The sequence below is a fragment of the Lolium rigidum genome, chromosome 4 (assembly GCF_022539505.1).
Source record: "Lolium rigidum isolate FL_2022 chromosome 4, APGP_CSIRO_Lrig_0.1, whole genome shotgun sequence".
NCBI classification, from domain to species: domain Eukaryota; kingdom Viridiplantae; phylum Streptophyta; class Magnoliopsida; order Poales; family Poaceae; genus Lolium; species Lolium rigidum.
The window spans coordinates 268,588,506-268,614,944 of NC_061511.1; the positions used below are offsets into that span (position 1 = coordinate 268,588,506).

The 26,439-nt window shown below is 46.3% G+C and overlaps 1 protein-coding gene across 1 annotated transcript; it reads left to right on the forward strand.

Annotated features, from left to right (window-relative positions):
- Positions 1–20,517: 20,517 nt before the first annotated feature.
- On the forward strand, positions 20,518–21,445 carry LOC124650528. The gene has a single exon (XM_047190040.1). It carries the CDS (start codon positions 20,751–20,753, stop codon positions 21,228–21,230), a length of 480 nt encoding a protein of 159 aa, XP_047045996.1. The 5' UTR covers positions 20,518–20,750; the 3' UTR covers positions 21,231–21,445.
- Positions 21,446–26,439: the final 4,994 nt, after the last annotated feature.

Sequence of the window (26,439 nt, forward strand, 5' to 3'; positions counted from 1 at the left end):
CAGTTGGAGCATCTTGGCGCACGCCTTGAAGAGCATCCAGATCCAAGTCCGGGTACCAGGAACACGCGGCGCGCAGCGCAGTATCGGCTCCAGCACGAGCTGCGGAGCACTACCACTCACGAATCCGGCGCCCTGCCTCCTTTAGCCGGTCGGCGGTGAGGGTGATGTTGGCTGGCATTGCTTCCTCAGGCCACAGCACCTTGAAGAGTTGGATGGCGACGTCCGGTAGGTCGGCAAGGTGCCGGTCCACTGAGCGCATATGTTGGACTCGGGCGGAAAGGGCGACCAAATAGTCGTACCCGTCCCAGTGCGCATCCATGTTGGGGAACTCTCGCGCCACCCTATCCTCCATCACCTTCTTCACGGCGTGCGTCTGAGAGTCAGGGAAGTGCTCTACATGAAGAAGGGAAAAGCATAAACTTAAGATACCGGAAAACAATCTACCGGAAGCAAAAGGAAACCAAATACACTTCAAAAGAGAAAAAGCTTATAAGCGAAAGAAGGGACAAGGCAAGAGCTTACTGAAAGCCAGCGCATCAGTCTGCATGACCAGCCGATCATATTCCTTATGATCAGTGGTCATAACTTCAATGTGGCGCTCTGCCGCTTTCCACGCCTTCCTCTCCTCCTCTAGCTCTGCCCTCAGCACCGCAGTGGAGTTCGCGGAGTCTTCCACAACCTCCGCCAGCCTGGCCTCGGTTGCTGCCTTGGCATCCTTCAGCTCCTGGTCATGCTGGAGCGCGGCCTGGATAGCCTGTTCCTTGAGCTCCCTGGAGGCGGTCCTCTGAGCATCCAACGCCTCATGGTGCTCCTTGATGAGCTGCTCCTTTTCACCTGGGTTCCGGAAAGAAAAGTGTCAGAAAAGTTGCCCGGAAAAGCACAAGTTAACCGGAAAAGGAAAGGTGGTACCTTGGAGTGTGGTGATCTGGACCTTGAGGGCGTCGATGGTGGCCTCCGGGACAGCTGTTGGACGAAAAGTTCATAAGTGTTAGAAAAGAAAACGTTCCGGTAAAAAGATGCCGGAGGGAAAATAGGAAACAAACCTTGGCAGTGGCTGTGGGCCTCGGCAAGGTCCCGATGCTCCCAGAGAAGCTCCTCGAAGAGCTGCTTCCGAGCATCCGCCGTGCTCTGTTCGAAGAACATAAGTGTGAGAAAGATGCCGGTTTTTCAATGCTTTTGCCTAAGTTTCGCGCTAAGAGCTGCGCTCTCAACCCAAAACTCGGGGACTGGCTATGCCGGGTTTTCAAGTTTTTGCTTAAGTTTCGCGCTAAGAGCTGCACTCTCAACCCGAAACTCGGGGACTGGCTATGCCGGTTTTTCAAGTTTTTGCTTAAGTTTCGCGCTAAGAGCTACGCTCTCAACACGAAACTCGGGGACTGGGAAGATAGACAAGATTCGGAAAGAAAGAAACCGGCAACAACAGAAAAAATGCAAAAAAGATTGGTGAAACTTACCACCACGTTGCTGGTGGCGTCGTGCCACGCGTTGTCGAACTCCTTCACTGCGCGCTTGAGGCGCATGAAGTGTTCTTCTGTGCACCGAGGTCCAGCAGGGTCTGGCACCGGAAGCCGGTCCTTCCCCAGGCCGCGGGTGGATGCGGATATATCCGCATCGTTCCATTTTTGGGCATAGGGGAGGAGGTGCCCCAGGTCCCGGCCTTCGCGCTTCAGCTCAACGATCCGGCCCAGGAGGCCGGAAGGTTTTTCTTGGACCGCAGCAGCGGCGGGGCCAACGTGCAGCACTAGAGGCTGCGGGCCGCCGGCTGAGGCGCTGCCCTCGATGGCCTTTCCCCGAGAAGCCCCCGGCTTGAGAAACTTTGTGATCTTGGGGGGTCTCGGGCGGCGGCTTCGGCTTGGCCGCGGAAGGTCCTTGGCTTGGTGGCGGTGTTGGAGTGGCCCCGGTAGGCTCAAGAATAGGAGCTTCCGGGGGCGGTGTAGAGGAAGCCGGCACGGAAGTATCCGGCGCGGCCTTGGTGGGGGAAGAGCTGGAGTGCTTCTTCTTCTTCTTTCTCGGGGCGAGAGGAACCAGAGGTTCCGCCCGCCCGGCAGCTTCGTCATCGGTGCCGGTGTTGCTGGCGCCGGTATCCAGGTTCTCAGGAGGGGAGGTGAGATCCTCCTCCGCGCGGTGATCAGGAGGTGTAGGGGCCGCACGCCCCGCACTTGTGGTGCCTCCCAGAGGGGAGGCAGAGAGGTTGCCGGTACCGGATGGTACCGGGCTTGTTTGAGGAGGAGGAGTTGGGGCCCTTGCGGTTCCCTCGGAGGTCACCGGCTTCGGGCCGCTGGCGCTCTTGGACAGCGTGAGAGCAGGGCTGAACAAAAAGGAGAGGAAAGATCAAAAACGGAAAAGAGAAAGGAAAAGTTTGGAAAACGAAGCAAATAGATAAATAAAGAACTTACCCGGAAGAGACCGGCATCTGCTTATGCTTGTAGCGCTTCGTGCCTACTTGCCTTCCCCCAAGGACTTCCGTCCGGGAGCGTTTGGCGGGGGGAGCTTGGCTAGAGCCGGCGTCAGCAGCAGGCGCCTTGTTCTTTTTGCTCTGGGGCATGAGCTTATCCAGAAACTCAGGCCCGACCTCGGCCTGCAGGGGAGGCACGTGCTCGTGGACCTGTGGTTCGGGGCCAGCTGAGGGAGCGTCTACAGAAGGAAATATGCAACAAAATATGAGAGACCGGAAGAAGAAACTACCTCAAGCATGGTGAGCTCATCGCCGGAACCGGAAGCCGCAGAAGAAGAGTTACTAGGGAGCTGAGTGGGGAGGCGACCCATCTTGAGATCGTACCAAGGGACGAAGGGATCTGGATCAACCTTGTCCAAAGGGCGCTTCCGGCAAGGGCCTCGCCGATCTGACTCGATGCGAGGGAAGCGGTCCTTGGCCTGAAGGCAAAAAGAAAAACAGTTAGCCACAACATAAAAGTTACCGGTAGAGCAGCCCGGGTGGCGTAATCTCTTACTTCCGCGGTTGGAGGGTTGAGGGAGCTGAGAGGAAGAAAGCCCCACTCCCAGTCATCCGGCATGTCCGTTTGGCATATTTGATTAGCCTTGAGGACCACGTCCGCTTTGCTCAAGGGAAGGCCGGTGATCTTGGTGGGATCGCCAGGGCCGTACATCTCGCTTATCTTGTGAGCGCAACGCTTAAGGGGAAGCACCCGGCGGCAGATGAAGGTGCGGATGATATCATCGGAGCAGATGTTGGTCTCCTTCATCAGCTTCAGCATGAAGCGTACCACCCGGTTCGTCTCTATGTGGTCCGTACCGGGGTTGTAGCCCCAGTTGGCCTTTGTGGGTGGCGCCGGATTGAAGGGCGGCAGATTAATGAGGTCAGTGGCGCCATCGTTCTTCACGTAGAAGAACGTCGTCTGCCACAACCGGCAAGACTCGAGGCCGTTGAACTTAAAAAAGGGGATGCCTTGGCGGGAGCCGATGATGCAAGACCCGCATTGTACGGGGGGTTTGGGCTTGGGAATATCCTTGCCCTGGACCGAATTGATCCGGAGAGAGAAGAAGCGGGCAAAGGTCTCGCGAGCGGGACGGATGCCGATGTAGCCTTCCATGAAGGCGACAAAACAAGAAAGATAAAAAAACGGCATTGCCGGGAAGGTGGTGAGGCTGGAGTCGATAGAAGTCAAGAAATTGGCGGAAGAAATCGGAGGCAGGAAGGCCGAAGCCACGCTCAAAGTGAGCAAGAAAGACAACGACCTCACCGGGTTTGAGCACCGGTTCGATCTCGTCGCCAGGAAGCCGGCAGGAGACCCCCTCCGGTATCCTCCTAGACCGGTAGAGCCAGTCAATCTCATGTTGTGTCACATCGGAACCTCTCCAGGCTCCGCGTGTGATACCGGAAAGATCCTTTCCGGGGGCCCGGCTGGAGGCGCCGACCTCTTGGTTTTTGCCGGATTCAGTTTCCATCCGGGCGAGATCTTCGGTCAGCCCGTCGGAAGGGCTACTTCCTTGACTACTAGAGGAGGGGGCGAGAAGAGATTCTTCGCTAGACATGTGGATCTGGAGGACGCCGGTATCTACCGTAAAACAGTTTCCCCAAAAAAGACCCTCGCGCGAAGATCTACGAGGAAATAAATACTCTACCGGCCCAAGATCTGAAAAGCTAAGAGAAAAGAGGTAAATGCGTGTTGGGCCTAACCTGAGGCTGCGGAGGCGCTTAGGGAGAGGTTCACCGAGGAAATGGTGAGCCCCTGGCCGTCGGCGAAGGCTGGCGACGGAGAAGGGCGAGGTCCGCCGGAGGAAGCTCGAATCTGTGGTGAGGAAGGAACGCTGCAGGAAATCCGCGCGACGAAGAGCTTCGGCGCAGCGAGAGCAACGTCGACAGGAGCAACGCTCTTGCGGCGACCGGCGGCGACGAGGAAGCAAGAGGGCGAAAGGTTCGGAGTGCTCTGGAAATGGGGGCGAATGCGAAGAAGAAGACGAAGTGGAACCGCTCCACCCTTATATAGAGAGAAGACATATTGGGCCGAAAACCGTCAGGCCGCGGCGGTTCGCCTCGTGGGCCATCACGTGGCACGCAACTACACGTGCAGAAAATAACATGCCACATGGATCCAAAATGGCCGCAAGTATCCGGTGTGGCGCCATAAATGCTGGCGCAGAAGCCGAAGGGAAGTGACCACTAACACTGGCGCGTCAGACATAGTGCGCATGTCACTGACATGCACTGTACCCGAGAAATTCTCGACTTCGCCGAGGAGAGAGTTAATGTCTAAGATGCCGGGGAATAAGATACCGGGGGCACTTTGAAAAGAGGGAAAGAAGTAAGTCCGGCAAAGATGCCGGAGATCTAAGTTCATCGCCGGAAAGATTAAACCGGTACCTTAAGGTATAAGAACCTGGCATGGTCCGTCGGATAGGATCCACCGGACTATACCAGATTCGGGGACTAATGTTGGGGGGATGACCCCCCGGTATGCCAAAGGCATACCAAAACCGGATGGTTTAGGCCATCAAGATACCGGTTTAATGTTTATACCGGAGCACGAAGTTAAGGATTTTGCTAAGTAAAGCTAAGCCGGTATCCCCAGAAGGGGTATACCGGAACCGGATAGAAAAGACACCGGGCTACCGGTAAGAAGCACACTGTAGCACGTCGGCAGGACTGGTCAAAGATTCTCTCCGAGCTAGAGGAAAAAGATGAGCTAAGCAAAGTAGCTTTAAACGAAGGCCCGACGATAAAGAGGAGGATGACGATGAAAGAAGCCGGAGGATGTCGGCCTCCCGATTAAAGAAGACCCCGGTGTCATCTATGATTAAAGTAACTTTGTAAAGTAGTTTGTCTAGTCAAAGATGCCATTAGGGTTTCTTCCCCTGTAAGCCACCCTCTCCCCTATATAAGGAGAGGGGGCACACCCGTACTCGGGAGCGATGAGCAGAGAGAGAGAAATCTTGTAAGCACAAACTTGTAACCTGTGGAGATCAATAAAGAAGATGATCTAGAGCGAGTTCTTTCTTATGTCTTTCTTCTTCTACCTCTAGCTTTGGCTAAGTTCTTGAGGAAAGCATCCGGAAGTTCATCCCATCTAATCGCAAACCCTCCCCCGAATCCTCTAGCGTCCATTCGGCCCCAACTTAAGCCATCCTATGGCATCTGTCTGTTCCCCACGACGACAGGACTTTTAATAATCACTGGTACAGTCATGATGACCGTATCGTATGAACGTAAGGGCCTCCATCGGGGATATTTTATCAAACCGAAGAACATTTGTGAAGTCCTTCAGGCCATATCTGGTGTGGGGGTTGATGACCCACAAGTATAGGGGATCGCAACAGTCTTCGCGGGAAGTAAAACCCAATTTATTGATTCGACACAAGGGGAGACAAAGAATACTTGAAAGCCTTAACAGCGGAGTTGTCAATTCAGCTGCACTCGGAAACAGACTTGCTCGCAAGAGTTTATCGAGTAGTAACAGTTTTATAGTAGTAGCAGTAGTAAAATAACAGCAGCAGAGTAACAAAGACAGCAGTAGTGATTATAGTAAACAGCAGGATTAAAATACTGTAGGCACGGGGACGGATGAACGGGCGTTGCATGGATGGGAGAAACTCATGTAACAGTCAAAGCAGGGCATTTGCAGATGATAATAAATCGGTATCCAAGTACTAATCAATCAATAGGCATGTGTTCCAATTATAGTCGTACGTGCTCGCAATGAGAAACTTGCACAACATCTTTTGTCCTACCAGCCGGTGGCAGCCGGGCCTCTAGGGAAACTACTGGATATTAAGGTACTCCTTTTAATAGAGTACCGGAGCAAAGCATTAACACTCCGTGAACACATGTGATCCTCACATCACTACCATCCCCTCCGGTTGTCCCGATTTCTGTCACTTCGGGGCCATTGGTTCTGGACAGCGACATGTGTATACAACTTGCAGGTAAGACCATAAACAATGAATATCATGATGAAACAATAACATGTTCAGATCTGAGATCATGGCACTCGGGCCCTAGTGACAAGCATTAAGCATAACAAGTTGCAACAATATCATAAAAGTAACATCTACGTGATACTAGGCACTATGCCCTAACAATCTTATGACTATTACATGACCAATCTCATCCAATCCCTACCATCCCCTTCAGCCTACAGCGGGGGAATTACTCACACATGGATGGGGGAAACATGGCTGGTCGATGGAGAGGCGTCGGTGGTGATGATGGCGATGATCTCCTCCAATTCCCCGTCCCGGCGGAGTGCCGGAATGGAGACTTCGGCTCCCGAGACGGAGTTTCGCGATGTGGCGGCGTTCTGGAGGGTTTATGGCGACTTCGACTTCTCCCCGTGCGTTTTTAGGTCGAGGCCGATAAGTAGTCCGAAGGAGGGCGTCGGAGGCCGGCCGAGGGGGCCACACGCTAGGGCCGCGCGCCCCCCTCCTGGGCCGCGCCGCCCTAGGGTGTGGGGCCCTCGGGCCTCCACCTGACTTGCCCTTCTGGCTCCGTGAGTTTTCTGGTAAAATAGGGCCTTCTGTCAAAATCCCGAGGTTTTTCCTGAAAGTTGGATTTCTGCACAAAAACGAGACACCATAACAGCTTCTGTCGAAAACAGCGTTAGTCCGTGTTAGTTGCATCCAAAGTACACAAATTAGAGGCAAAACAATAGCAAAAGTGTTCGGGAAAGTAGATACGTTTTGGACGTATCAACTCCCCCCAAGCTTAGCTTATTGCTTGTCCTCAAGCAATTCAGTTAACAACTGAGCGATAAAAGAACTTTCACGAACACATTTGTTCATATGATGTAAATATTCTCATGCTATGGCTAACACCTAGGCAGTTCATAATAAGATACATGCAAATAAGATCATCCAATAGCTATGTCAATCATGGAATGGTACCAACAATTAATAATAAGCATCATGAATCATGTATATAAGCAGGATTGCAATGTTCATAAATGAGTATGATAGAGTGGTATCTCGCTTGCCCATATTTGATCAAGCAAAACATAAATGCTCGTGCACCTCCGAAGTTCATAGAAAGACTAGAAATAGTGATTGTCAAAGATAAAAGCATCAAAGTTATACCACAACCAATCATATTTTGAGACAAGCATATTACACTAAGAATGACAAGTTGTGCTCTCAAGAAAGTGCTCAAAGAAAGGATGGAGACACAACATAAAAGTAAAAGATTGACCCTTCGCAGAGGGAAGCAGGGATTAACATGCGCTAGAGCTTTTCATTTGTAAAGCAGGAGTTAAATTATTTTGAGAGGTGTTTGTTGTTGTCAACGAATGGTAATGGGTACACCAACTACCTCGCCAACCGGACTTTCAAGAGAGGCTCCCATGAAGGACGTTATCTCTACCAGCAAGGTAGATCATCCCTCTTCTCTTTTGTTTACACACGCATTTTAGTTTTATTATGGGTGACACTCCCCCCAACCTTTGCTTACACAAGCCATGGCTAAACGAATCCTCGGGTGCCTTCCATCAATCTCATACCATGGAGGAGTGTCTATTTGCAATATTAAGTTGCTTACTGATGAATCAGATCAAAACATGTGAAGAGAATTATTAGTGAAAGTTGATTAATCGGGTCGGGAACCCCATTGCCAGCTCTTTTTGCAAAATTATTGGATAAGCGGATGTGCCACTAGTCCATATGAAAATCCGTCAAGAGTAAATGACAAGGTTGAAAGTCAAACACCACATACTTCCTCATGAGCTATGAAACATCAACACAAATTAAGAAGCATTTTGAAGGTTTTAAAGGTAACGCATGAGAATTTACTTGGAATGGTTCGAAATGCCATGCATAGGTATTTATGGTGGACGCTCTGGAATAACTTGGTTTTCATGTGTTTGGAAGCACGAGCAGCGTTCCCGCTCAGTACAAGTGAAGGCTAGCAAAAGACTAGGGAGCGACAAATCAAGAGAGCAGTAACTGTCATAATCATGCTTGCGGCAAAATAAATTAACCGAGGCATAAAAGTGATACCGTAACTCGAAGCAATGTAAATCATTGAGGCTTAATTGACTCTTGTTCAGTCATATGCATGCGTGAGCATGTGCCAAGTTAATTCAAACGAATTATTCAGAGGAGGATACCACAATGTCAAACCTATCTATGAATAAAACAATGCAAGCAAACATCCATGACATGCTACTCATATTAATAAATTAGAGCTAAACATGAGAGATCATGAACTACTAGACTTTCTTAAATGACATATACCTCACATGAACCAACTAAGCATGCTCACATGGATGAGTATATGTACAAAAATGAAAACAAATAGAGTTCATACCAGCCTCTCACCACAATCGGATTGTCGTAGATCGTCATTATTGCCTTTTTACTTGTGTAGCTTGGATAATATGAAATGAAAACCACGCTCCAGCCACCGAAGACCATTGAACTCATAAAGAACTTTACAAAACAAAGAAGAACAGCAAATGTTTTTGGTGTTTTCGAATTTGAGAACAAGAACAAAAGGAAACAAGCAAACAAAGCAAAATCTTTTTGGGTTTTCTTATAGCAAACTAGCAATAGCAAATAAAGCGAAACAAATGCAAGAAACCAAGATAAACAAATGATGAAGAGAAACAACAGAAATATTTTTGGTCTTTTTGTGTTTTAGGAAAGAAACAAAGCAAGAACAAGAAAATGAAAACTAAAAGAAACACGAGAAAGCGAGATGGCAGAAATCTGCCAAAACCCGATAAGCAGTACAGAAATCGATTTTTACAAAAATCTTCCGTTGCTCAGCTCGAAAAGTGTTCAACTAATGAAAGTTAGATAACAACCTGGGGAACATGCACAAAAATTGGCAGCTCAAAATAACGTTCTGGCTGTGCGCACGAATTTTTCTAGTAACAGTCCAGAATCTGTTTTCAGGCAGCACTTCCCCAAATATCATCTCCCTCTCATTAGAAAACCACTCAAAGAGACTAAACAAGTATGTACAAGTATCCAGCAACCATAATATGCAAAGAATGAGTGATGCCGGTATACCTCCCCCCAAGCTTAGGCTTTTGTCCTAAGTGGAGATTAACCCCAACGAGGATCTGGGTTCCATGCCGATGGATCGTACATGGAGTAGTCATAATAAGGCACCGATGCAGAAGAAAAGCGTGGAGGCTCCTCATGCCCAATTTGTTGATGCGAAGAACTTGCTGCATCTGATGACGAGTCGAGGTGTTCCTCGACCTCATCCGTGTTATCTCTTGCACGATGGCCATCTCTCTCTATATATGCCTTCAGTTCACCTTCCGTGACTGACCAATCCTCCCTGGAATCAAGGTTAAACAGAGCAGGTGCAGGCAATCCTACTAATTTTTTAGTTTTCTTAGTCATTGTCCAAGATTTCTTGTAAAATGTTATTCTATAAGACAGGTTGCTCAAATTAGACGAATCAGAAACAAATTCATGCTTAATCATGGAGACTATGTCAAGTTTCTCTATGGGGAGCTGAATATCAAGATGGTGAGGTTCTACATTATGCATAGCTAATAAGCGAGAGGCAATGAGACCTCCACAAATTCCTCCCTTCTCACGGTTAGTAGCAAGTCTCGTTGGCTATCAAAGCACCCAAGTTATAAGTCCTATTACCTTGTAATGCAGCAGCTAGAAAGGCTAGATCCTGGATAGATAATTTACTTCCACTCTTCCTTGCTAGAACGCACTTGGTAATGAAATAAGCAAAGTAACGAATAGCGGGGAAATGAATGCTACTGATTTTACCACCATCCTCTGAGAAACTTATTCCATGACAAATCATCTTGAAGAGGTCCAAGAACTCTTGCGGCGATCCCTTTATCTTCTCGCATGATCCCCATTGCGGCACTCTGATTGCTGCACAAAAATCATTGAATGGCAAGTTGATAGTTTTATTATAAATTTTGTACTGAACCATGGGGTTAGATCGTGACCAATTGAATTTAAAATCCTGCACTACAGACATAGTCAGTTTTGCATATTGGCATGGTTCACGCGTCAACAAAATCATCCAACCCCGCACGAGAGATTAAACTTTGAACGTCCTGCAAGATCCCTGCACTTCTCATGAAATCCACGCACGGATAGTAAGTGGGATATACTCCTTCTTCTCGGTGAACTCTCATGACCTGTTGCACCTCCAATTCTTGTTGGTTAAGTTGGTGCCTACTCCCTTCCATTTTCTGAAATTTTTCAACAAACAATATAAAACTTGATTTGGTGACATATAATTGAGGGAAACTACCATAGGAACTTGCTAGAGTACTAATCATGCATCAAAACTAGTTTCTACCACTTAGAACAAGCATGCAAGCTCACTAAACATGTTACCTACAGCAGCAAAATATGCAAGATATACTCCACCAAACAAAATTCTACTTGGATAATCGAAGGAGTCACATACCAAAGAGCAAATGTGCCAAATCTCAGACAGAAATCTGGGCTAAGCAAAGAGATCAAGAAATCTGGAGTTCTTGAGCAAAAACACGAGTGAGAGGAAGCTGGTGTCGATTTTTTCGGGAGAGAGAAGAGTGTGGGAGGAAAAGATGCCAAAGTGGGGTAAAGGGGGGCCCACACACCAGGGTGGCGCCCCCCCTTGCAGGCCGCGCCGGCCTATGGGGTGCCACCCTGGGGTGCCCCACTGGTCATCCCCAGGTGCTCCCAGGTGCCTCGTCGAAAAATAGGACCAACGGTGTAATTTTTGCGAATTTTTGAAAACTTTGAAAAATGCACATTTCTGGGTATTAAGTTTATTATTACTGGCCAGGAAAAACTTTGAAATCTCTAATCAACTAAGGAACTTTGCAAAATAAAAGTGCTACAGCAACTAGAGCAAGTGGAAGAAGAAAGAGATGTTGTTTACCCCCTCTATGCATATAAAAAGTATTTGTTAACAAGGTTGATCAAGCCTTGCCACCAAATAAATTTTACATAGCATAAGAAGAAATAAACCTCAAATCAATCATGTTACCTTGAATTGTATTGATATGGATCCAATCACAAGAGTTTGATATTCTTCTTTAGGCTCATATATAGGACAATCAATAGTTCCCACTTTGATAGTTCTCACATTAGAAATTGTATTAACTCCACATGCTTTTTCAATTCTCCTGGGGAAATAGACGGTGTGCTCCCTATCATCAACATTAAAAGTGACTTTTCCTTTATTGCAATCAATAACATCCCCTGCGGTGTTAAGAAAAGGTCTCCCAAGAATAATAGACATATTATCATCTTCAGGCATTTCCAACACAACAAAATCAGTTAATATCAAGCAGTTATTAGTAACTTGAACAGGAACATCCTCACATATACCAACAGGAATAGCAGTAGATTTATCAGCCATTTGCAAAGATATATCAGTAGGTATCAACTTATCTAAGTAAAGTCTCTTATAAAGAGAAAAAGGCATAACACTAACACCGGCTCCCAAGTCACATAGAGCAGTTTTAACATAATTATTCTTAATAGAACAAGGAATAGTAGGTATACCGGGTCGCCCAACTTCTTTGGAACTTTGCCATTGAAAGAGTAATTAGCAAGCATAGTGGAAATTTCCTCATTGGGGATTTTCCTTTTGTTAGTAACAATATCTTTCATATACTTTGAATAAGGAGGCAATTTAATAGCATCAGTCAAAGGGATTTCCAAGAATAAAGGTTTCATCCAATCAAAAAATTTATTATAGTGTTCTTCTTCCTTTGATTTTAGTTTCTTAGCAGGAAAAGGCATTTGCTTTTGCACCCAAGGTTCCCTTTCACTACCATGTTTCTTAGCAATAAAATCTTCTTTAGTATACTTTTTATTTTTATCTTGCTTTTCGTGTTCTTCTTCAACCTCTTCTTTATCGAAACATCATTCTTATCATTACCATTATTATTATCATGTTCATTACCACTTTCGGTTTCAAGCATCGAAATAGAAATACTATTAGGATCATTAACAGGTTCAGAGGATTCTACAACATTCTTATGTTTCTTTTTCTTTTTCTTAGATGGAGCACTAGTTTTAATTCGTTGAGAATCTTGTTCAACTCTTTTGGGATGTCCCTCAGGATATAGAGGATCCTGAGTAGAAACACCACCTCTAGTTGTTACTTCATAAGCATGTTTTTCTTTAGCATTATTTCCCAACAAGTCATTTTGCACTTTAGTGAGTTGATCAATTTGAGTTTGAACCATATGAAAATGTTTAACAAGAATCTTAACATCAATGGAGGTTCTTTCCACAATATCATGCAATTCACTAATAGCTCGAGAATTTTCCATTAAATGATTCTCTACTCTCATATTAAAATTTTCTTGCTTAACAATATAATTATCAAACTCATCTAAGCATTGTGCAGGAGGTTTTGAATACGGAATATCTTCTCTAGTAAAGCGTTGAAGAGAGTGTACCTCAACCATGGATGAAGGGGGGTTATCTTACATAAATCTTCTATAGGAGGTAAATTCTTCACATCTTCGAGGTTTAATACCCTTCTCCTTAAGAGACTTCTTAGCTTCCCTCATATCTTCATCATTTAATTTAATCATACCCCTCTTCTTCAGTATCGGTGTTGGGGTTGGTTCATGTGTAGTCCAATCATCATGATTCCGGCCTATTTTAGCCAATAATTCTTCAGCATCGTCTGGAGTTCTTTTCCTGAAAACACAACCAGCACAACTATCCAGGTATGCCCTAGACTCAATGGTTAGTCCACTATAAAATATATCAAGTAAATCATGCTTTTCCAAATCATGGTCGGCCGAGCTCTAATAAGAGAGCAAAATCTCGCCCAAGCCTCGAGCAATTTCTCTCCATCTTCCCGGTCAAAATTATAAATTCTCTCGCAAAGCAATATGTTGAGCACTAGCAGGAAAGTATTTCCGGAAGAAAACATCAAGCAATTCTTTTGGACTTTTAATAGAATTAGGTGGCAAACTATTATACCAAGTTTTAGCGTCATCCTTTAATGAGAATGGAAAGATTTTAGCAACAAAGTAAGTACGCTTCTTAACATCATCAGAAAGCAAGCTACTCAGAGTAGATAACTCAATCATGTGTTCAACAGCACTTTCCTTTTCAGTACCACAAAAGGGTGTTTTCTCAACAATAGCTATATGAGATAGATCAAGAGAAAAATCATAATCTTTATCCTTAATGTTTATAGGAGATGTGGCAAATTTAGGATCAGGGGACAGTTTATATCTAACAACATGTTCTGCAAGCAACTTTTTAATTTTTCTTGCATCAGTAGTAGCATTGCATTTTTCAATAAAATCATCATCAAGTTCCACATAATCTTCATCAAGATCATCACTAGAGTATTCAACAGACTCAGGTGAATTAACGAGTGTAACAACATTTTCATTAGGAGTTTCGAGTATTTTCAATTTGTCTAGACCTAGCAATTGTAGCATCTAGAAAAGATCCTAACGAACCATCATTATCAAGCACAGTAGAAGCATCATCACAATTATAAGAGGAATTTTCAGATTCAGCAGAAGTACCAGCATTTGAAGCTTGTGGTGGTGAAAAAGTTTACTTATCACGAGATGGTGAATCAAGAGCAGCAGAGGTACTCGTAGTTGTACCTTTTCTTGTAGTGGATGGTAATATGGCGACCTTAGTATCGCGAGGTTTACCCATGATGGAGAATTTGCAGCGAACAATATCAATCCAAGTGAACTTCCAAATAAAGCTATGTTCCCCGGCAACGGCGCCAGAAAATAGTCTTAATGACCCACAAGTATAGGGGATCGCAACAGTCTTCGCGGGAAGTAAAACCCAATTTATTGATTCGACACAAGGGGAGACAAAGAATACTTGAAAGCCTTAACAGTGGAGTTGTCAATTCAGTCGCACTGGAAACAGACTTGCTCGCAAGAGTTTATCAAGTAGTAACAGTTTTATAGTAGTAGCAGTAGTAAAATAACGAAGAGCAGAGTAACAAAGACAAGCGAGTAGTGATTATAGTAAACAACAGGATTAAAATACCGTAGGCACGGGGACGGATGAACGGGCGTTGCATGGATGGGAGAAACTCATGTAACGAGCCAAAGCGGGGGCATTTGCGAGATGATAATAAATCGGTATCCAAGTACTAATCAATCAATAGGCATGTGTTCCAATTATAGTCGTACGTGCTCGCAATGAGAAACTTGCACAACATCTTTTGTCCTACCAGCACGGTGGCAGCCGGGCCTCTAGGGAAACTATCGGATATTAAGGTACTCCTTTTAATAGAGTACCGTAGCAAAGCATTAACACTCCATGAACACATGTAATCCTCACATCACTACCATCCCCTCCGGTTGTCCCGATTTGTCACTTCGGGGCCATTGGTTCCGGACAGACGACATGTGTATACAACTTGCGGGTAAGACCATAAACAATGAATATCATGATGAAACAATAACATGTTCAGATCCGAGATCATGGCACTTCGGGCCCTAGTGACAAGCATTAAGCATAACAAGTTGCAACAATATCATAAAAGTAACATCTACGGATACTAGGCACTATGCCCTAACAATCTTATGACTATTACATGACCAATCTCATCCAATCCCTATCATCCCCTTCAGCCTACAGCGGGGGGATTACTCACACATGGATGGGGGAAACATGGTTGGTCGATGGAGAGGCGTCGGTGGTGATGATGGCGATGATCTCCTCCAATTCCCCGTCCCGCGGAGTGCCGAACGGAGACTTCGACTCCCGAGACGGAGTTTCGCGATGTGGCGGCGTTCTGGCGACTTCGACTTCTCCCCGTGCGTTTTTAGGTCGAGGCCGATAAGTAGTCCGAAGGAGGGCGTCGGAGGCCGGCCGAGGGGGCCACACGCTAGGGCCGCGCGCCCCCCTCCTGGGTCGCGCCGCCCTAGGGTGTGGGGCCCTCGGGCCTCCACCGACTTGCCCTTTCGGCTCCGTGAGTTTTCCGGTAAAATAGGGCCTTCCGTCAAAATCCCGAGGTTTTTCCCGAAAGTTGGATTTCGCACAAAAACGAGACACTGGAACAGCTCACTGAAAACAACGTTAGTCCGTGTTAGTTGCATCCAAAGTACACAAATTAGAGGCAAAACAATAGCAAAAGTGTTCGGGAAAGTAGATACGTTTTGGACGTATCAGGGGTTATCTCAAAACGTACAAATGACATTCAGGAGCCTATATAAGGAGGGGGAAACCTAGCCACCATAAAAAAATTCCATCACATATCCACAAGTCGGAGCCATGCCGTCGTGCCACCTCCATTGACAATTCATCAACACTAGCACCATCAAGAAATCCTAGGAAGAGGAGGAGAAGGGGTACGTCTCCATCACCACCAGGCCCATGGCCATGTGCGCTAGCTATCATCGTGATTTCATCAACGCCCCAGCTCTCGCCATAGTTTGTGTATTTGTAAGATCGAACATGGTTGTGATATTAATTATATATTTATATATGTTTTATAGTTCATCCATGCGTGAGTTATTTATCTGGTTCTAGGTTAAGGTATGATCTAGTGTGCCAAGTTAGAATCTAGTATTCATGTACATGTTTCACGAAGACGGGTTCACAAGATCCTTTGATCTTGAATTGTACTTTTTCCTTTCGAGTGTCAACGCAAGAATTATGCATATTTCACACATGAGTGACAACCCGATAATCAAAAGAGGGACGTTTATTTGTCTAATGAATACATTGTATAATAGTGGATCACCTATATATTCGCCCTCTTGCACTAGTGAGACCAGAAGCCTTGAAACCTTCTTTCATTTCATTCAATCTTACAACTACAACCCTTTCAGTGTACTTTCAACAGTTTTTTTATCTTTTTTTTCTCAGTTGCAACTACCTTAAAAACTCTCGTTGATTAGAGTAGTTCTGTAGCAATCTACAGAATATCCTATTTCTAAACCACGGTTTGAATGTGAACGTGGCTGCACTGACAACGAGGTTGCAGGGCTTTTAGTTTCGATTATACAAAAGTACTATGTGATTGATCTTTTAATAAAATATTTGTTGTTGTTAAATACTGCAATAACCCTGTCGTGGTGCAGAAAACTCATACATCAATGATCTTTGTGAATACATGATAATATGGCTTAGTGTATCACCTTGAAGTTATGTGAAATTTTGCTCTTGTTTTTTTTGGGCAGGCTATGGACTTTGGCACTCCTGCAGAGGTTCCCGATGAGTGATCAAGCAAGAGGTCTTGAGGAAGGCTGCCCAATGTTGGCCACTTCCATGACGAGGAAGGTCCAGAGAACTTCATCAGGGTGGTCTTTTCGGCATGGGTGGAACCCCTAGAGGCATGGAAGATCACTTGGCGAGGAGGCATTTATAGCACCCCCACCAATGTAAACAATATGTTTGGAAATTGGCTTAATGAGATTGAACCGTTAGTTACGGCTAGAATTCGAGCGGGAGTTTGTGCGTTAGTTTGGGCAATATGGAATTATCGAAACGATATTATTTTTAACAAGATACGTGTTCCCAAACTTTATGCAGGTAATCTGTAGGGTTATGTACGGGATCCACATGTGGCATTTCCTTCTTCCCGCAAAGCAGTGGAATCATATGGGTTCTGGATGCACTGGGTTGGCTATATTTAACGTGGGTGGATAGCGCCAATCTATTAGAATTCAAGGTGTTTATTCCATCTTTGTTTCCTCTTTCGATGATTGATTCTTGTTGCAACTTTGAACGATCTGTGAGCTGCAATACTTTGGTACTACGACTTTGAAATAAATAAGGCTGTGCACATCGTTTCGATGCAGAGGCTAGTGCTGAGATCCCCTTTTCAAAATAAATAAATTTCATGGCATAATTCTCCTGTATTATTTGTCGGATTAATGGTCAAAATGAATAATAAATAAGTCCATAAATAAATAAAGGAGGGCGGCAAAAAAAACGATGTCGACGACTGTGATGAAGTGTAATCCAAACATAGAGCTAGCCTTTTCAGATCCTGTCTCCCGGCACACCTCTCGCGCAGCGGGCACGATTGGCACGCGTGGGTAGTGGTCCAACTCGCATAGACGGGGCCCACGCAACAATTGCCAGGTAAGACAGTGTGGTCCAGGATTTTATAATCACGAAAGAGATCCCAGCGCCTTCCCTTTTGCGGCCGAGCACGCGCCTGGCGCCTGTCCCGCTGGGCGGGCCCATCACGTCAGTGAGAAGTTTTCGTAGTACGGATCGGCGGGTAAGGCGCGGCGGGCGGTGAGAAAAGAGCGGGGCTCATGGGTGCCAATTGGCTCTTCCTTTTGGCGTCAGCGTGGGCCCCGCCGCTGACGGGAATCCGCCCATGCAAGCGCGGCACGTCACGGGGCGCTTATTATTTGCGCATTGATCTCTCCTCTGCTCTGCTCTGCCGGTGTGTGGAGTAGTACTAGTGTGCTTTTGTTCCATCGTCGCATTGATTTCCCTGCTCCCGCATTTACCTGTCCCGCCATCGTATCTGATTCGCCAGCCCCTTCTCGCCGTGCTAGGCTCACTCCAACCATTGCACACCATTCTGAATCACTCCAGTACTCCCTCTCCCAACTTAGTTAAAATTTAGATGTATATAGGACCGATTCAGTATAAGGATGATCTCCACAGGGGATCCACCTGCAAGGCTGACGTAGCGTGGCTGAAACATACATGGGTGCATATGTGGGATGGTTGTAAATTTTGTGCCATTCTTTTAAACGGAAGGCTCGAAATGAGCCCGGTTTTGAATTAACGAAATCATCAACCGGCTAGGAGTTACAACAGAAGTTACAACACACACGCGCCAAGCGCACAAAGAAATCCACAAAGAAGACAACACAGATAACGTCGAGCCGAAGCGCCAGCTTGATCCATGAGGAAGGAGCCTTGTCTTTTGCATCATGTCGTCACCTTAGATCTGAGTCTCTCAGATAGGAGATGGTGGCACCTCTGTGTCGTTGGGTTATCGTTTTGGGACACATGCTAGTTGCAGGGATCTGGTGGTGAAGCGGCATTGCATCTACCACATCGGCGATGGCGGGTTTCGGCGAACTGGCGCAGCCAGGTCTTGGTGCCAGATGTGTGATGATGGAGCTATTTGGCGTTGTGGCGGCATTCATGGCAGGCCTCGCAAGGGTCCTACCTTCAAACTACACCCTAGAGATGGGTTGGCAGAAGATGATAGGGGTGAGTGTCGGAGCCTACGCGTGAGGCACTATCTCACGAGTTAGCCAGGGAGCCGCGATGACCGTGGCCGCGACATAAGGCCCGTTTGACTCTGTCTATGTTAGTTGGTGTGCTTTCTAACCTTGTTTGGCGGCTTCCGTATGTATGATCATTGTAAGGATTTTTTCCTGTCTTTGTTGAGTAAATGAAATAAATCAAGGCCGTATGCATTTTTTCGATGCAGAGGCTGGTGTAATTCCCCAATTCAAAAACTTCAGCATTTTGTGTTAAATACCTTAGTGTTTTCTGCGAAAACTTCAAAAGGAATATGTAGCGTTTTATAGTGGCTTTATGCTAACAACTCATACTTATTAGACAATGCTTCTTTGTGTACTTCAACTTTTCCTATCATTTCCACATCTAGGTTAATTAGAGTGGTTCACATTTATTTTATCAAATTATGGTACTTAAGTACTTTAGCAACTCGTGTGGTATTTACTAAAATCCATAACGAAGGTACTAAAAAAAATTAAAAGAGAAGAAGCTATTTTCAAGCCTCGAAGTATCATTCTTAACGCAGAAGCACAATGTACGAGTCGCCTTTTGGTGATCTACCGTTTTTTTGAGAATATGGTAAATTTCTATTGATGAGCCAACCCAAAAGCCAAACATGCATGTTAACACTGCAACGTCTCATATATCAACAAAAATAGTTTCCTACTTGGTTTTGTTTGGAGCAAAGGATTACCCCACCATCATAGCTTAAATGTAAACAAAAATCAACAAGATTAGATAAGCTACAATAAACTAATTGAGGACAGGAGGCAAGTTGGGGGATTGAATGAAATTGTTCTATGACTAGATTATAGGCCAAAAGCACGCATATCACACAATGTTATACTACCAAAAAGATTGACAAGCATTGGAATGTATAGAAATCACACACCGTGCAAAGAAAGAAATCGATCAGTATTATTGTTGACTCTGTTTGTATGTCAATGTTGAACAATATGTATTCCTCCAAATAAGAACAATAAGTATTCAGTTGAATGAACATAATTACATATCCTCAAAACAGGTTTTCGCCAACATAATAGTTACATGCATATCAAGATTGGAGGTACAAGGTATACCATAATCGACACTATGTACCACATATATTCAATCATAAGTATATGGCTCGATAAAAAGCATGTTGCTCAGCTTGTACAACTTCGAAATTGTACTACATATGGAATATTTGTCAGGTGACAGTGATATTATTATATTGGCCGTGAATTTTTTCTGTAATACACATCACAAACTTACAATGTGCTACGAAGATCATTGCATTGAGAGCAAGTTTAATAGTAGAGCCAACTGCTGGCTATAAGCTAAATGTCATGTCATCTATAGTCAATCTAGAGCCAGCATGTACAATAGTGAGCTATAAAAGTTTAGTACTTTATCAATGCATGACCCACCATTCACTCTCACAAAATGCCTAGGAGCACGTGCTAGAGCTGGCTCTTGCATGAGAGCCCACTCATCTTCTCTCTCCTCATCTCTCTCCTCCAACTAAGCAACAATATATTATTTTAATCCTTATAGCCAATCGACTAGGACTTATTGTACTTGCTCGAATTGACCATCAAAGTTCATAATAAAGAGTGAGATCAAAACTCATACTAATTACGAAGTGAATGGAGAAAGCATATGTCAATAAATTAATAAAGAAGGCCGCATGCATGGATGCAGCATGGTCTCCTTTTTGAAAAAAGAAAAAAAAGGGTGGACAAATATTTGTGCCTCGTTGCCTTGAGTAGACGTAGCAAATTGCACCCACTTATATCACTGCATTATCCAAGGCACCTGATCTCCACCCACATTGCACACCGTCCCTTTCTCGTTGCATATGTGAGGACTGAGGAGTTCGAGTTACCTCTATCCAAAAACACCGTTCACAAAATCCACCGGTTTGATACCACTTCCATCCATTGGTCCTTTCATGGCTTCTAAAAGTAGAAACCATCCGCCGTTGTGCACTCTCCAACCTCCGTTACATTTACACATATACTGCGCCAGAGCTCGCTAGCTAAGGTAGCTAGCTCCACTATATCAGTATACATCGCTCTCCTTTTCCCTTTCATCTCCTGTGTGAACCACAGGAACAACAACTCCCCTCCCTTGTAGCTCATAATTGCTAGATCGATCGCCTGGTCATGGAGAAGATACAGTGCGGCTCCAAGAGCAATGCTCACCGGAGCGCGACGGCCGGCGGGAGCGGTTCCAGCAAGAACAAGCGGAAGGCCGGCGGCGGGAAGGCGATCAAGCTGGTGTACATCGACAACCCGATGCGGGTATCGACCAGCGAGGCGGGCTTCCGCGCGCTCGTGCAGGAGCTCACCGGCCGCCACGCTGACCCTTCCAAGTACACCGGCGGAGGCGGCGCCGTCGACGTCGACGAGAGCAGCGCGGGAAGCCCAGCCGGGCCGCAGATGGGCCCAGCACCGAGCCCTGGAAGCACGGCGGAGTCGTCGGAAGGCACCGCCGCGTGCAGCCAGGACGTCGTCCCGGCCGCGGCGGTCGGGTATGCGTACGGCGACGAGGAGGAGGACAGCTTCCCGGCGCAACTGATCGACAACAGGTACTCCGTCTTCTCGCCGCCGACGTTCCTCTACGGCTCGCACAACGAGTTGTGATCGATCGATCGATCGATCTGTGATCCAGCAGAAACATGTACGTATTGCGCTTAATTGCACGAGGACTACTTGTATCATATGTGCATGTGTGTGTTCATCCGTACTCCTAGCTAGGTAACTTTATTAGATCCTCTCCCAACTTCTGTACTACTGCTCCAAATTAAAATTGTATCGTGTACTACTGCTCCAAATCTGTTTATAGTACTCTTATGTGGCCAAAGTGAACTTTTCTGCTCTAGTGTGTACTGTATTTCGTTGGTGTGCCAGCTGATCTTTAAATTGATTGGTTGGGTATTTAACTAACTTGTGATGATTTGCAATGTTGACGGAAGTTATAATAAGTATTTGAAATCGGGAGGATCGGATTCTATTTTTGTTTGGGTATTGGTTTGAGATTTTATGCGCGGTGGAGCGACACTTGTACTACACAAGAGGATCGGCTACAAAGATCGCGCCTTGATACAAATCTCACTTTTCGCATGCATAGATAGCAGTGATATGTCAGTGTGTGCCATACTGTCATCTTGACATTGGCCTTGGCATCTACTCCTATTGGCTATCTATCTAGCTAGGGACTAAATCGATCCTAGCTATCATGTGTCTTCGCCCTGATTAGGCCCTCGATCCACGAAAGTTGTATTACGTGATGTAGAAACTTGAGTTCATAAATTAAGCATATGCTGCAAACATGATTTAACATAACTGGGATTTTAGCAGTATAAATGATGTCTTCGTTTTCGAACTGATTAGAAAATAGGCGTACCATCTTTTTAGCTCAAACCTCCTTAATATTACCTCCGTTTCAAGAAATAAGGCGCATTTGTTTTACGAGCTTTTTGTTTAACCAAGAATTACTTCAAATAGATAAAGATTATTTGTATGAAATTAGTATCATTCAAAAGTGTTTTTCAATACGAATCCAACGATACTATATACATATAATATATCAAGATTTTGTTGCTCAATTTTTCTGGTCAAAGCTCGTCTTTGCGCCTTATTCCTTGAAATGGAGGTTGTACATATTTTACTTAATACATATTTACGCTTGAATGGGCCATTTAGGCCACGCAGCGGAGCGGCATGATCTAATGGATGCTGCTGATTAGTGGTAATGAGGACCCACTAAATTAGTAGGCAAATTGCCCCGTTGAAACTTGTGGCATATTTCTCTTTGATCGGTTGTCTTTCTAACCTAGCATCACCAATTTTTATCATACAATAGATTGCAAAATGCAGTACTATTATAATTTATCTATTAACTTCGTTTGAGATTAATTGGCTAGCAAATGTTCAAGCTCTAGCTCGGTACGTATTAAGCATATTCTATAGGCTCTAGCTCGGTCCTTGCAGTTATATATGCTAATAGCAATTGGGATATACATCATATGCTCTACCATCCAAAAAAAACCTCAGATATATACAAGTAATGATGCTCAGCCAGAGGGCGTCGTATAACTTAACAACATAGAGGTATATGTGTTCAAATCATTTAGTACTGCCTTCACTACAGGAAAAGAAGACGTTGCCGTGCGAAGCTTTGGACGGCCAAGAGGCCTATACGCACGGCAACGGCTTTGCCGTGCGTGCACTCACGGCAAAGGTTGCACGGCAAAGCCTTCGACGGCAAAGCCACCTTTGCCGTGCGCATGCAAGGAATGCACGGCAAATCCCTTTGCCGTGCGTCGCCATCTCTGCCGTGCGCTGCCAACGCTGTCGTGCGCTCCCTCTTTGCCGTGCGCTGCCAACTCTGCCGTGCGCCACTACTTTGCCGTGCGCCGAAGTCCTTTGCCGTGCGCCCGATGTTGCCGTGCGTAACATTCTTTGCCGTGCGAAGCTTTGCCGTGCGGCCTTGATCTGCCACGCACGGGAAAGCCCCATACAGGCACGCCCCAGGAGCTCCCAGGAGAACAGGTGGGCGACACGTGGCTCCTTTGCCGTGCGTGTGCACACGGCAAAGAGACCAAAAGTCCTTTGCCGTGTGCACACACACGGCAAAGGGCCCTGTTTTTTTTTCATTTTTTTGCTGTTTTTTGCCTATTCCCTGCATTTCAAATATAGCAATTGACAATATAGCATATACAACATATAATCTTCAACATAACATCACCAAACACTACGGGAACACCACAAATACATCAACCGCACATATTCATGCATACAATGCATTACATAGAGTCCATAGTCCATCCACACAAGTTACATAGAGTCCATAGTGCAATGTCTATTATTACAATCCATTAGAAGCATACAATCCGACAAAGTGCACCAAGACCATGCCATCATCCTTGTCCTCCTCCATTGCTTCCGCCGGCCTCATCGTCATTGCCTTGTGACATATAATCTATAAGCAGGTTGATGGAATGAACATTTGCATTTGCATATTGAACACTTGAACAAGTACAAGTAGCGGGTTGGGCACAAGTGTAGGAGGACTCACCGCGGTTCATGCTCCGGATGATGTTCATGTTGTTGACGGTGATAGGTGTCCCCGGGTCCGAGTGGGCGGTGGCGGCATCCACGGCATGGAGTAAGGTGGAGGAGCAGGAAGACTCCCCGGTGGAGAAGTCGAACCGTCCGGCTCATCGCCCGACTCATCCGTGCTCGCCGTCGCTGCATCATCCGTCGCCGCCGTTGCATCTCGCCGCATCATCCGTGTCCGCTGCTCCCGGTACTCCGAATCCGCCGCTCCATCCGCGCCCTTTGCTCCCGGGCCGCTCGCTCCTTCGCCGCCATCTCCTCCTACGTTGTGTTGCCGCGATGTCATTAACATTTCAATGGAAAGCATGTAAAGGAAATGTAGAGGCCCGAGGAAGAACATACCCGTAACCGCTCGACGCCTAGATCCGGGCCCGTGGCCGGGGCTCTATCTCGGGCTGGCCGCTCTTACGACCACGACGGATCCGGCGGAGAGAGGGAACCTTCGCCGGGTCGACGCACCCGTCACCAAACCATAGGCGGCCATGCTTCAAGCCTTCTCCCGCAAGCACCGCGACCTCGGGGTCAAAGTCCTCGGCCTCCGGGTTGGCGTCCTCACCGTACTTCCGCTTGAACTTGGAGACATACGACGTGCACCGGGTCTCGGATTGCGGGTTAACCCACACGGACCCCAAAATAAACATCTGCAAGGTATATGTGCCAAAGGGTCCCAATCTTGGTTCTCCATGTGTATATGTACTAAACAAACCTAGAAGAATGAAAATGTACATTGGTGCACCCTCGCGCGGAGAAATCTAGGGGGGTAGACCCGCCGGGGCACACGTTCCGTTGTTTTGGGGGAGGAGGGGGATAACGACCGCCGGAGCACCGGAACCCCACCAAATCTTGCATGTGGACCTATGATATGTGTCAAAGTGTGGTGCAAGGTCTAATGGTGCAAAAGTAGCTCCCCTAAACCCTAAACCCTAAACTGGGGAGGCTTCGAGCCTTAAACCCCTCTAAATCCCTAAACCACGACGCCGGAGCTGCAGAACCATGCATCATAAACCCTAACCCTAACCCTAAACCCTAAACCTATACCTAACCATAAATACTTACCTTTAACCTAAACCCTAGCCCTAGCCCCTAAACCCTAGCCCTAACCCTACACCTAACCCTAACCAAGAGATCGTGCACACCCTCGATCGTGTGATAATGGCTCTAGCTGCGGGTATATGTGCCAAAGGGTCCCAATCTTGGTTCTCCATGTGTATATGTACTAAACAAACCTAAAAGACTGAAAATGTACATTGGTGCACCCTCGCGCGGAGAAATCTAGGGGGTAGACCCGCCGGGGCACACGTTCCGTTGTTTTGGGGGGGGAGGGGATAACGACCGCCGGAGCACCGGAACCCCACCAAATCTTGCATGTGGACCTATGATATGTGTTAAAGTGTGGTGCAAGGTCTAATGGTGCAAAAGTAGCTCCCCTAAACCCTAAACCCTAAACTGGGGAGGCTTCGAGCCCTAAACCCCTCTAAATCCCTAAACCACGACGCCAGAGCTGCAGAACCATGCATCATAAACCCTAACCCTAACCCTAAACCCTAAACCTATACCTAACCATAAATACTTACCTTTAACCTAAACCCTAGCCCTAGCCCCTAACTCTAGCCCTAACCCTACACCTAACCCTAACCAGTAGATCAGGCACACCCTCGATCGTGTGATAATGGCTCTAGCTGCGGGTATATGTGCCAAAGGGTCCCAATCTTGGTTCTCCATGTGTATATGTACTAAACAAACCTAAAAGAATGAAAATGTACATTGGTGCACCCTCGCGCGGAGAAATCTAGGGGGTAGACCCGCCGGGGCACACGTTCCGTTGTTTTGGGGGAAGGAGGGGGAGAACGACCGCCGGAGCACCGGAACCCCACCAAACCTTTCATGTGGACCTATGATATGTGTCAAAGTGTGGTGCAAGGTCTAATGGTGCAAAAGTAGCTCCCCTAAACCCTAGACCCTAGCCCTAACCCTACGCCGAACCCTAACTAGTAGATCGTGCACACCCTCGATCGTGTGATAATGGCTCGAGATGCGGGTGTATGTGCGTAAGGGTCCCAATCTTGGTTCTCCATGTGTATATGTCCTAAACAAACCTAAAAGAATGAAAATGTACATTGGTGCACCCTCGCGCGGAGAAATCTGGGGGGGTAGACCCGCCGGGGCGCGCGCTCCGCTGTTTTGGGGGGAGGAGGGGGAGAACGACCGCCGGAACACCGAAACCCCACCAAATCTTGCATGTGGGCCTATGCTATGTGTCAAAGTGTGATGCAAGGTGTAATTGTGCAAAAGTAGCTCCTCGGTGTGACCTTCCTCACATTTGGGCGATAACACTTAGCAGATTTTCCGAAGCGCGTATTAATTGCTCCGAAACCCTGATATATGTGGGGGATGAACATGGAGAGTAATTTTGTAGTGCACATTGTCTTAATTAACACTAATAAATATTCATCAAAAAGTGAAACTAATAAAAAAATAAATATAAGTATGAGATGAAATAAAATAGAAAGAAAAAACCAATAAAATGAAGTATGGCGCACGGCAAAGAAGGAGTCGCACGGCAAAGGCCCCTTTGCCGTGCAATTTGTCTTGCCGCACGGCAAAGGGTGCGCCACGGCAACGTCCAGACCCTTTTGCCGTGCATCTTTACTTTGCCGTGCGGTGTGCAGGATCTTTGCCGTGATGCTTTTCTTTGCCGTGCGTGCTTCTTAGGCTTTGCCGTGCCAAGCTT